Raw genomic sequence first — 11,442 nt, 5'->3', positions numbered from 1 at the left:
TCCGGTTTCAAGAACGCACCAAAGAGACCACCCGAGAGAGAAGGTTTCCTCGCCTAGCTCCTACTTACCAGAAACCTGTCTCCTCTTCTGTCACTCCCCGGGCACACTCACCCGAGCCCATGCAGGTCGACCAGACCAAGATGGTCAAATCTCGCCAGGAGTCTCGCCGAGCCGAGGGGAGCTGCTTCTATTGTGGCAGAAAGGAGCACTTGATTCGTTCCTGCCCGGAGAGGCCGGGAAACTCCAGTGTCTAGGACCGCTCGGAGAGGTCGCCCTAGACAAAAATAAATCCTCTCCAACCCTGACTTTGTCTGTATCTATCTCCTGGGGAGAGACCCGTCACTTTGAACTCGCCCACCTGGATTCTGGATCCGCTGGAAACCTCATCTCCCAGTCCCTGGTTGAGAAATACCGTATTCCCACCAAGTCTCTGGCTGAACCCTTGTCGGTCGCCTCAGTGGATGGAAGACTCCTTCCGGTGACCATCCTGCTCGCCACGGAACCCATAACCCTGCAGGTGGGAATGCTGCACTCTGAGGTAATCTCCTTCCATGTGTTGCCCGGACTCTCCCACTCCCTATTGCTAGGTCTACCTTGGCTCCAAACACACGAACCCGTGTTGAACTGGCATTCCGGTGAAGTACTCCGGTGGGGACCGGACTGCCATAAGACCTGCCTGGTTCCGGTTCGTCCGGTTCGTCCTCCACCTACCCCAGCTAACTTACCCGGTCTTCCGGCTCCTTACTGGACCTATGCTGATGTCTTTGGTAAGAAGGAAGCAGAGACATTGCCACCTCATAGGCCATATGATTGCCCGATTGACCTGGTTCCTGGCGCCACTCCACCCCGTGGGCGTATTTATCCGTTGTCTGCGGCCGAAACCCGGGCCATGTCTGAGTACATAGAGGAGAATCTGGCCAGGGGATTCATCCGGAAGTCTACTTCCCCGGCTGGAGCCGGATTCTTCTTTGTCAAAAAAAAAGATGGCTCGCTACGCCCCTGTATTGACTATAGAGGACTCAATCAGATCACGGTTAAAAATAAATACCCCCTTCCGCTCATCTCCGAGTTATTTGATCGCCTTAAAGGCGCCAGGATCTTTTCCAAGCTGGATCTACGTGGAGCGTATAACCTGGTCCGTATCCGTCAGGGAGACGAGTGGAAAACGGCATTTAATACCCGTGACGGACACTATGAGTACCGTGTGATGCCCTTCGGTCTCTTCAATGCTCCCGCCGTCTTCCAAGAACTGGTCAACGACATCTTCCGTGACCTTCTTTACTCCTGCGTGGTGGTATACTTGGACGATATCTTGGTCTTCTCTCCGGATCTTCCCTCACACCGGAGGGATGTTCGTCAGGTCCTGCTGAGGCTCAGGCAGAACCACCTCTATGCTAAATACGAGAAGTGCCTTTTTGAGCAGACCTCTCTTCCATTTCTGGGCTACGTTATCTCCCAGACGGGTTTGCGAATGGATCCCGAGAAGCTCTCTGCTGTCCTAAAGTGGCCCCGGCCGGAGGGCTTGAAGGCGATACAGCGATTCCTGGGCTTCGCTAATTACTATCGTCTCTTCATTCCTCACTTCTCGTCTCGGACTGCGCCCATATCTGCGCTCACCCGTAAGGGAGCAAATCCCAAGGTATGGCCACCCGAAGCTGAGGAGGCCTTCCTTTCCCTGAAGCAAGCCTTCTCCTCTGCCCCTGTGCTGCACCGTCCGGACTGCAACAAACAGTTCTACCTGGAAGTTGATGCTTCCTCCTCTGGAGCCGGAGCGGTGCTCACCCAAAAGTCTTCTTCCGGGAGAATGGTAACCTGCGGCTTCTTCTCTAAAATCTTCTCCTCCTCTGAGCGCAATTACTCCATTGGAGACCGAGAACTGTTAGCCGTTAAATTGGCGCTGGAGGAGTGGCGTTACCTGCTTGAAGGGGCTATACCCGGTGATCATCTACACGGATCACAAAAACCTGGCATATCTCCAAAATGCCCAGAGACTTAATCCATGTCAGGCCCGGTGGTCTTTGTTTTTTGCCCGCTTCGATTTCATCCTTCATTTCCGCCCGGCGGACAAGAATGTCAAAGCTGATGCCTTGTCCCGATCCTTCCTGTCCTCCGACCAAGAGGAGGTGCCTATGCACATTATCGACCCCTCCAAGGTGATGAATGTGGCCCCCCTGGATTTGACTCGTCTTCCACCCGGCAAGACGTTCGTGGCGCCTCCTGACCGTGAGAAGGTTCTTCACTGGGGTCATTCTTCTAAACTTGCTGGCCATGCCGGCCAAAAAAAGACCTTCCTACTCATTTCCCGGCATTACTGGTGGTCTACCCTGCGTAAGGATGTGGTGGACTTCGTCTCTGCATGTTCATCTTGTGGCCGCAACAAGGTTCCCAGACACTTACCAGCTGGTCATCTCCTGCCGCTTCCCATACCTGTTGCCCCGTGGCAACACATCGCTATGGACTTCATTACCGATCTTCCTGTCTCTGCCGGGTGTACTGTCATTTGGGTGGTCGCTGACCGCTTTTCTAAAATGGCCCACTTCATTCCCCTGCCTGGTCTTCCATCTGCACCTGAGCTGGCTAAGGACTTTATCCGCCATATCTTCCGTCTTCATGGCCTACCCCTCCACATCGTGTCGGATCGAGGAGTTCAGTTCACCTCGCGCTTCTGGAGAGCCACATGTAAACTGCTGGACGTCACCCTGGACTTCTCCTCCGCTTACCACCCTCAGTCCAATGGTCAAGTGGAGCGGATCAATCAGATCCTTACCAGCTATCTCCGGCACTTTATTAATGCCCACCATTCTGATTGGGTGGACCTCCTCCCTTGGGCCGAGTTCTCTTACAATAACCACGAGAGCGAGTCCTCTTCCAAATCCCCGTTCTTTGTTGTCTTTGGCCAGCACCCCCGGATTCCGTTTCCCGTCTCCGCCTCTGTGGACAACCCTGCCGCGCAGTCTCTTGTCAGCGAGTTTTCTACCATTTGGGAAAATACTAGATCCGCACTTCTTCTGTCCTCCGAGCGGATGAAGAGATATGCTGATAAGAGACGTCTGGATCCGCCTCAATTCCGTCCGGGAGACAAGGTTTGGCTCTCCTCCAAACATGTGCGGCTCAAGATACCCTCCTACAAGTTAGGTCCTCGCTTCATCGGCCCATTCGAAATCCTCAGGCAAATAAATCCGGTGGCCTACAAACTGAAACTCCCGGCCACCCTACGGATTCCTAACTCCTTCCATGTGTCTCTCCTCAAACCCGTTGTCTTTAACTCTTTTTCCAATAATCCAGGTGCCTCTCCTGCTCCGGTTTCCGCTGATGACGTCTTTGAGGTAGAGAGTTTTCTGGCCTCCAAGAGGGTAAGAGGAAAGACCTTTTTTCTGGTAGATTGGAAGGGGTTTGGTCCTGAGGAGAGAACTTGGGAACCCAGGGAGAACATCAACGCCCCGCTTCTCCTTGAGAGATTTCTTTCTGGCCAAAAAAAGAGGGGGCCTAAAGGGGGGGGTACTGTAGCATCGGCGTATCTGCCCCGTTCTAGGCAGAGACGCCGTCCCTCTCACCTCCTCGCTCCTGGCGCGGCATCCTCCAGCGCTGCTCTCCCCGCTGCTTCCGGCACGCGCTCCTTCCCCGGCAGTGTGCTTAGGGCGCGCGCGCGCGCGCTCCCCCTCTCTTACAGGGACCGCGCGCGCCGTCCTAAGGAGTCCCCGGCCAATTGCCGGAGGACCTCCCATATAAAAGGCACCTCCTCCATAATGGAGGTGCCCGAGCAATGTTGTAGCACTGTTCACTACTCTGCTTCAGCCCTCAGGTCCCGTTGCCAGTTACCTGCCAGATACCTGCCAGATTCCTGCCAGTCTGCTGTCTAATTCCTGCCTGATATCCTGCTACCTGCCTGCTAGCCTGAGGTCCGACGGTCTGTCTTACTACTCCTGTCAGTCTGTCTATGGACCAGCTTGCCCGCTCACCTGGGAGCGCACTCCTGCTGCCTGTCTGCTAGCCTTCCTGGAGGCTCTGCCGTCACGTGCTGTGACCACCCGCCTGTCCAGAGACTTCTGCCCGCTCACCTGGGAGTGCTCATCTGCCGCCTGTCTGTTGGTCTTCCTGGAGGCTCCGCCGTCACATGCTGTGATCACCCGTTTATCCAGAGACTCTCGCCTGCTCACCTGGGAGCTCACGTCTACCATCAGCCGCCACAGGTCGTACTAACCCTTTACCCAGAGACTGCCCCGGTCACTTGCCGTGACCATCTGCCCGTTCACCCAGAGACTGCCCCGGTCACTTGCCGTGACCATCTGCCCGTTCACCCAGAGACTGCCCCGGTCACTTGCCGTGACCATCTGCCCGTTCACCCAGAGACTGCCCCGGTCACTTGCCCTTACCATCTGCCCGTTCACCCAGAGACTGCCCCGGTCACTTGCCGTGACCATCTGCCCGTTCATCCAGAGACTGCCCCGGTCACTTGCCGTGACCTCCTGCCCGTTCTTCTAGAGACTGTCCCGGTCACCTGCTGTGACTGCCTGCCTGGTCGCCACCCGCTCCCTTACAAGGACCGCCCCCTTGTATAGTAGCTCAGAGGTTCCGCCTCCCAGACCCGTTACAACTCGTGCATGTGTTACTGACAATTCTTTAGTAAGGGCAATGACATAATTTACAAGAGTATCACTTCCTAAGGCTAGCTGTTGTGGAAAATATTGACCCAACCTTGGAGGCCCCCCAAAAAGAATCTCATATGCTGTAAGTTTAGTGGGACCCCTCAGAGTGTTTCTGACTGAATATAAGGCAATGGGCAAAATGTCTGTCCAAGGAAGTTTGACCTCCTGACTGGCTTTCAGTATTTTGTTTTTCAAGGTGCAATTTAGCCTTTCTACTTTACCACTGCTCTGGGGGTGATACAGAGTATGCAAACCCAAATCGGCCCCTACCAATGTCCATAGTTGCTTAGTTAGTGCAATGAATGCGGGTCCTTGATCACTCTCAATTACCTCTGGGATTCCATATCGGCACACTACCTCAGTCATCAGTCTCTTAACAGTCACTCTGGCAGTCATGTTGGTTACTTGATAGGCTTCAGGCCATCCTGAGAACATGTCAGTCACTACTAGTACATACTCATACTTCCCTACTTTTGGAATTTGAATATGATTGATTTGAATTCTTTGAAAGGGATAGATTGGTTAGCCAAATGTTTCTGAGTAACTTTCTGAGGCAGTGCTGGATTGCATGTTGCACACACAAAGCAGGACTTGCAATATTTTTGGGTGACAGTAGAAATTCCAGGTGCCATATAAGTCTTCCAAATCAAGTCATTCATCTGATTCTTGCCTCTATGGGTGATACTGTGTGCCCATTCTGTCACCAAGGGGTACAGATTACGAGGTAGACAGATCTTTTTGTTCTTCCTCCAGACTCCATCTTCATCCTTTTTAGCTCCTGCTTCTTGCCACGACTTCTTTTCATGATCTGGTGTCTTGTATTGATGTAAATGGATAAACTTCATAAGAGGGCTTTGAGGCCCTCCTTCAGTATCTTGAGACACGTACACCACTGCTTTCTCTTTCCTAAATGAATCCACAGCATAAGTTTTTGCTGTTTTGTCAGCAAAGAAGTTCCCTCTTGCTTCTAGAGAATCCAATCTCCCGTGAGCTTTGATCTTGATCACCGCAACTTCCGAAGGTAGATCTAGAGAGCCCACAAGTTCTTGTATGGCAGCAGCATGCTTTACAGGAGTTCCACTGGATGTGAGGTATCTTCTGGCTGTCCATATATTTCCAAAGTCATGAGCCACTCCGAAAGCATATCTTGAATCCGTGTAGATGTTGACCACCTTCTCCACCGCTTCAGGACAGGCCACTGTCAAAGCCTTAAGTTCCGCTTCTTCTGCAGACATGTGTGGTGGTAGAGATCCGGCTGAGACGACCTGGTCATGTGTAACCACGGCATATCCCGTATGGAATCTTCCTGTTTCATCTGCAAATCTGGAACCATCGGTGAAGAACGTCAGGTTAGCATGCGGGAGTGGGTCTTCAGACTCGTTTCTCTTGGAGGTTGCTTCTTACTGCATCTGTTCGAGACAATCATGATCCCCTGAGTGTGTAAAGGCGTCTTCACCGAGAGCATCAGTATTATCATCCACATCCCCCCTGGAAAGAGGAAGTAGCGTGGACGAGTTGAGGATGGTGCAGCGGACAAGAGTGACATTATCCAGAATCAAGAGGGAACATTGGAGTCTCATATGACGCTGTAGCGACAGGTGTTTAGGTTGAGTTTGGTCAATAGCTTTTATGTCGTGTGGAGCCATTAAGAGAACCGGATGTCCTAAGATGATATCAGAACTTTTGTCCAGAAGCATATGTGCAGCATGTACGGCTCTGAGACAAGTCGGGGAAGCTTGAGAAACTGAGTCCTGGCGGGCAGAGTAATAGCCGATGGGTCTTGTTCTTCCCCCTTGTTTCTGTGCTAGGACTTCGGAAGCATGTCCTGCCACTTCACTTACAAACAAGTAAAAGGGTAGTTGATAATTTGTGATTCCAAGGGCTGGTGCAGACTGTATGGCCTGTTTAAGAGCGTAGAAGGCTTCCACAGATTTGCGACGTAGTGGAAAAGCTGACGTCTTGAGGTCATCGTACAACGGTTGCATCAGCTTTGAGGCATCTGGAATCCATTGGCGACAATATGTAATAAGTCCTAAGAAAGCTTGTAATTGCTTAGGTCCTTTTGGTAGAGGAACGGTCTCAATAGCAAGCTTCCTTTCACCTGTTAGGTGTTTCAGGTTTGGAGAGAGACAGTGGCCTAAAAACACAACTTTGGGCTGACACCACTGAATTTTGTTGAGGGACACCTTGCAGTTTTGTTGTGCAAGAAGAAGACTGAGACTCGACTCTTCAGCTGTCGCCTGATCCGGACAACATAGTAGGAGATCATCCACATATTGAAGAAGGACAACTCGATGGTTAGTCTCTCTCCACAGCCATAAACAAGAGGCAAGGGCCTGAGAGAAATGACTTGGTGAGTTCTGTGCTCCTTGTGGTAAGACCGTCCAGGTGTATTGTGATCCTCTGTAAGTGAAGGCAAACAGGTACCAACCAATCTTCTGGATGTAGTGGTACGCTAAAGAAAGCATTGGCCAGATCGATGACAGTGAAACGTTTTGCATCTGATGATATTTCTGACAACAATGTATGTGGATTGGGCACAATGGGACTTTCTAGTTTGACTAGTGCCCCATTTTCCCGGAGAGCCTTGATTTGAGTGCCTAAAGACTCTTCCTGGACAGATTTGAGTGGGTATTGGGGCACCCTAGGGAGTTGAGCTCCAGGTTTAAGAATGACCTGTACCGGAGGTACAGCAAGACGTCCAATATCTTCAGGGCCAGTAGACCATAGAGTAGATGAGACCTGTGACATCACTTCTTGAGGTGGTGTTAGCAACTTCGTCCATCATCATGAGCAGAGGTGCGGCTTGAAGTTGACACTCTTCACTAGGATCGAGCGGGTCAGTGATGGTGATGGTGAGACCATCTGATGAATAGGCGATGGTCGCTCTTAACTTTTGAAGGTCTGCTCCCCGAAGGTTAGTAGGACAAGTGGGGGACACCACAAGACGCATAAATACATCTTCGTATGGTCCAACCTGTATTTTGCGGGTGAGCTTGTTAGAAGTAGGCTTGCCATCTACTCCCACGCATGTCACGACTTCAGAGGATATCAGATCGGGAAAAGGCAGGTCCTGTAATCTGATAACACTTCTGGCTGCACCAGTGTCCACAAGGAACGGTAAGGGTTTGTCTTGAACGTTGATACTTACTTTGGCTATTGGACCAGATATAGAAGCCAAAGTAGTGGACACGGGCTTGCCCTTGTCCTATCGGATATTTAGATCCATCAGAACAGCGGTGTGATTGGTATCTGGATGTATCTGAGCTTGTGGTGGTCATTCATAGTATTGGTCATTGCATCGAGGATAGTAGAATCTGCGATTATCCTCATTGTGGTTTCTGAATCTGCGTCCTTGAAGAGGGGCCCTACAATCTCGTCTTTGGTGACCTGTATTACCACAATTGAAACAGACATCTTTGGTACGAAATGATGGAGGTTTCTGGGTTTGGTGTTGCATATCAGTCCATAGAATATGGGTCTTTTTGTTTGAGGTTGTCATAGATTTCTCAGGGAGTGTTTTTTCGAATCCCTTAGCTATCGTTAAGACATCCTTAGGATCCAATGTAGCATATTCAGGTCTAATTGCTTGAAATTGCTTCCTCAGAGCTTCCCGAAGGCCCTCAACAAAAGAGGAAACGAGCAGTGTCCATTGAACTTTTATTTGGTTACTGAAGCCAAGGTCATTAAACATTTGAGTTAAACGAGCATGATATCTCTCCACCGATTCCCCTGATTCTTGAGTGACGTCCTTGAAAGATGTTGACTGATCAGCCAATTTATCCGAGGCCCATGTCTTAAGTTGTTGGCAGAACTGAACACCAGAGTCCCATGTGGTGTCACTGACAAGTGAGGCATCAATAAATGCAGAGTCCATAACAGGCCAATATGCAAAGCCTGCTTTAAGATTTGCCAGGGAAATTTGATCTTGCCATGTGGCTGAGTAATTCCTTTGGATTTGAAGCATGCTTCTATAGAAAGGCATCGGCTGTTTTTCTGGATCTGGGAGTTGGTTCAGCAAAGTAGCAGCTTGCTGGGGTGTAAACTTGACATAAAGGGTGGGCTCCTCAGACGTGGGCATTGGCACGGTTGGTGGTGGCACCTGAGGCGGGAGTAGAGATGGCACCGGAAGTACAGGTGTAATTACTTGTGTATGAGGAGCAAAAGGAGGTTACAGTCCTGGAATGAGGGGCTCTATTTTGGCAGCTCCTATATCATGGGGTGGAGTCCAGGTGATGCAGGCAGTCTTGAAAGCTTTAACAGTTCTGTCCTCATTACTAATTAACCTGATTTCGGAGAGACAGCAAATGCTTGGGGGGCTACACTTGTTCATTATAATTCCAACAATTTCCCTTGCACACGCATGAACAGGGAACCCGAAGATGCCAACACCAATGGCAGGAATTGTCAAGGTCTCAATCTGCTCACTAATATACGCATACTCTAAGATACGAGTTATTGCCGCGCATAGTTGTCGAGCACTGACATCTGGATGAATAGGGTCAAAAGTAGGGATTACAGCGTGTATGATCATTCTACAAGGAAGATTGCCAGATTTAGTCAACGCTATGTCCCCAACAGCTATCTGACCACGCGACTCAACAATGATTCGACTATCAGTTTGAATAGTCGTCCCTCCTGCTTCCACTATAGCTCTAGCCACACCTCCGTTGTGCTCTAACCGAGGGTTGGCAGCATTAACAATAGCGTCTGTTTCCATTGTTGTTATGTCACCCTTACCCACCACTAACAAGGGTCCCTCAGGAAGTTCTTTTTCAAAAATGGGTTGCCAACATTCCCTCCCCTTTGTGCTTCCTGTGATGTTGGTGTCCCCCTCCCCCCCAGATTGAGCCCCTCCTTGATTCATTGGCCACCGTTCCATACAGGTGTGCGGTTGGCTGTAAGAGAGGCTGTGAGGTACTGGGAATAGAGCTAAGTAGACTGCGTGAGAGTGCTGTTGTAGCGGAAGTGTTGGGAGGAGAAGTCGCTGCTTGAAGTAACTCGTGTTGACGTGCAGCTGAGTTGCCAGTGGAAGTGACAGTGGAACGGGTCGGTGCTGGGGATGATCCAGGCGGGAGAATAGCTGGGCTCACGATGGGAGTGTTGGGAGAAAGGGTCAGTGGCCCACTGGACATCGTTGTGACAGGGAACATGGGTAAAGCCTGTTCACTTCCCAAAGGAGTATAGTACTGGCCATTAGTGGTCATTACTGGGTAAAAAGGATCTGATCTTGTGGTGTGTAGCATTGGCCTAGTATGTTCACCACCGAAAGTCGTGTGTATATTCCTGGATTGTGCCTCACTCGATTTAGCCAGATCTATGTCAGTTACATGATGATATGGCCCAGTTTGTATGATCTGGGGCAACGTTCCAAGATGGCCGCCACCGGAGGCAGCACATGTGCCATCAACAAAGTGGCCGCTGCCAGAAAGAGCACATTTGCCATCCACAAAATAGCCACTGCCAGAAGGAGCACATTTGCCATCCACAAAATGGCCACCGCCAGAAGGAGCACATTTGCCATCCACAAAATGACCGCCACCAGAAGGAGCACATTTGCCATCCACAAAATGGCCACTGCCAAAAGGAGCACATTTGCCATCCACAAAATGGCCACTGCAAGAAAAAGCACATTTGCCATCCACAAAATGGCTGTCGCCAGAAGGAGCACATTTGCCATCCACAAAATGGCTGCCGCCAGAAGGAGCACATTTGCCATCCACAAAATGGCTGCCGCCAGAAGGAGCACATTTGCCATCCACAAAATGGCTGCCGCCAGAAGCAGCACATGGCAATGTGCCGCAATCACCACCATTATATGGCGGTGGCCGCTCACAGGATACATTTTTGTAATACACATAACTCAAAACACTGTCATTTTTCCTTTCCTCTTCTACCCAATTTTCTCTATACAAACTTTCAGAGACTCTTTCCCATGCCCTAGCAGTAGACAACAATCCATTATCTTCTAGAGTACCTTTTCTCTCTTTTAACCCCTTTACAACCCAAGGTGGTTTGCACGTTAATGACCAGGCCAATTTTTACAATTCTGACCACTGTCACTTTATGAGGTAATTACTCTGGAACGCTTCAATCGATCCCCCTGATTCTGAGATTGTTTTTTTCGTGACATATTGTACTTCATGATTGTGGTAAAATTTCTTCGATATCACTTGCGTTTATTTGTGAAAAAAAAAGAAATTTGGCGAAAATTTTGAAAATTTTGCAATTTTCAAACTTTGAATTTTTATGCCCTTAAATCAAAGAGATATGTCACACAAAATAATTAATAAATAACATTTCCTACATGTTTACTTTACATCAGCACAATTTTGGAAGCAAAATTTTTTTTTGTTATGGAGCTATAAGGGTTAAAAGTTGACCAGGGATTTCTCATTTTTGCAACAAAATTTACAAAACCATTTTTCTAGGGACCACATCACATTTGAAGTCACTTTGAGAAGTCTTTATGACAGAAAATACACAAAAGTGACACCATTCTAAAAACTGCACCCCTCAAGGTGCTCAAAACCACATTCAAGAACTTTATTAACCCTTCAGGTGCTTCACAGGAATTTTTGGAATGTGGAAGAAAAAAATTAACATTTAACTTTTTTCACAAAAATGTTACTTTAGACCCAATTTTTTTTATTTTCGCAGGGGTAACAGAAAAAAATGGACCCCAAAATTTGTTGTGCAACTTCCCCTGGGCACGCAGATACCCCATATGTGGGGAAAAAACACTGTTTGGGCGCACGGCATGGCTCGGAAGGGAAGGAGCGCCATTTGAATTTTC

At 49.3% G+C, this 11,442-nt stretch overlaps 1 protein-coding gene across 1 annotated transcript; it reads right to left on the bottom strand.

Moving 5' to 3' along the window:
- Positions 1-8,817: 8,817 nt before the first annotated feature.
- On the bottom strand, positions 8,818-9,366 carry LOC141155357 (protein mono-ADP-ribosyltransferase PARP9-like). The gene has a single exon (XM_073642235.1). It carries the CDS (start codon positions 9,364-9,366, stop codon positions 8,818-8,820), a length of 549 nt encoding a protein of 182 aa, XP_073498336.1.
- Positions 9,367-11,442: the final 2,076 nt, after the last annotated feature.

This window comes from Phyllobates terribilis, unplaced genomic scaffold (genome assembly GCF_046119375.1).
Source record: "Phyllobates terribilis strain yellow unplaced genomic scaffold, ASM4611937v1 Scaffold_7__3_contigs__length_470593459, whole genome shotgun sequence".
Taxonomy (NCBI): Eukaryota; Metazoa; Chordata; class Amphibia; order Anura; family Dendrobatidae; genus Phyllobates; species Phyllobates terribilis.
This window is presented reverse-complemented; position numbering and strand designations above follow the sequence as displayed.

What these genes read in the sequence shown, in the direction of transcription:
- LOC141155357 (XM_073642235.1), bottom strand. Translation starts at nt 9,366, where the DNA reads ATGGAAACAGACGCTATTGTTAATGCTGCCAACCCTCGGTTAGAGCAC.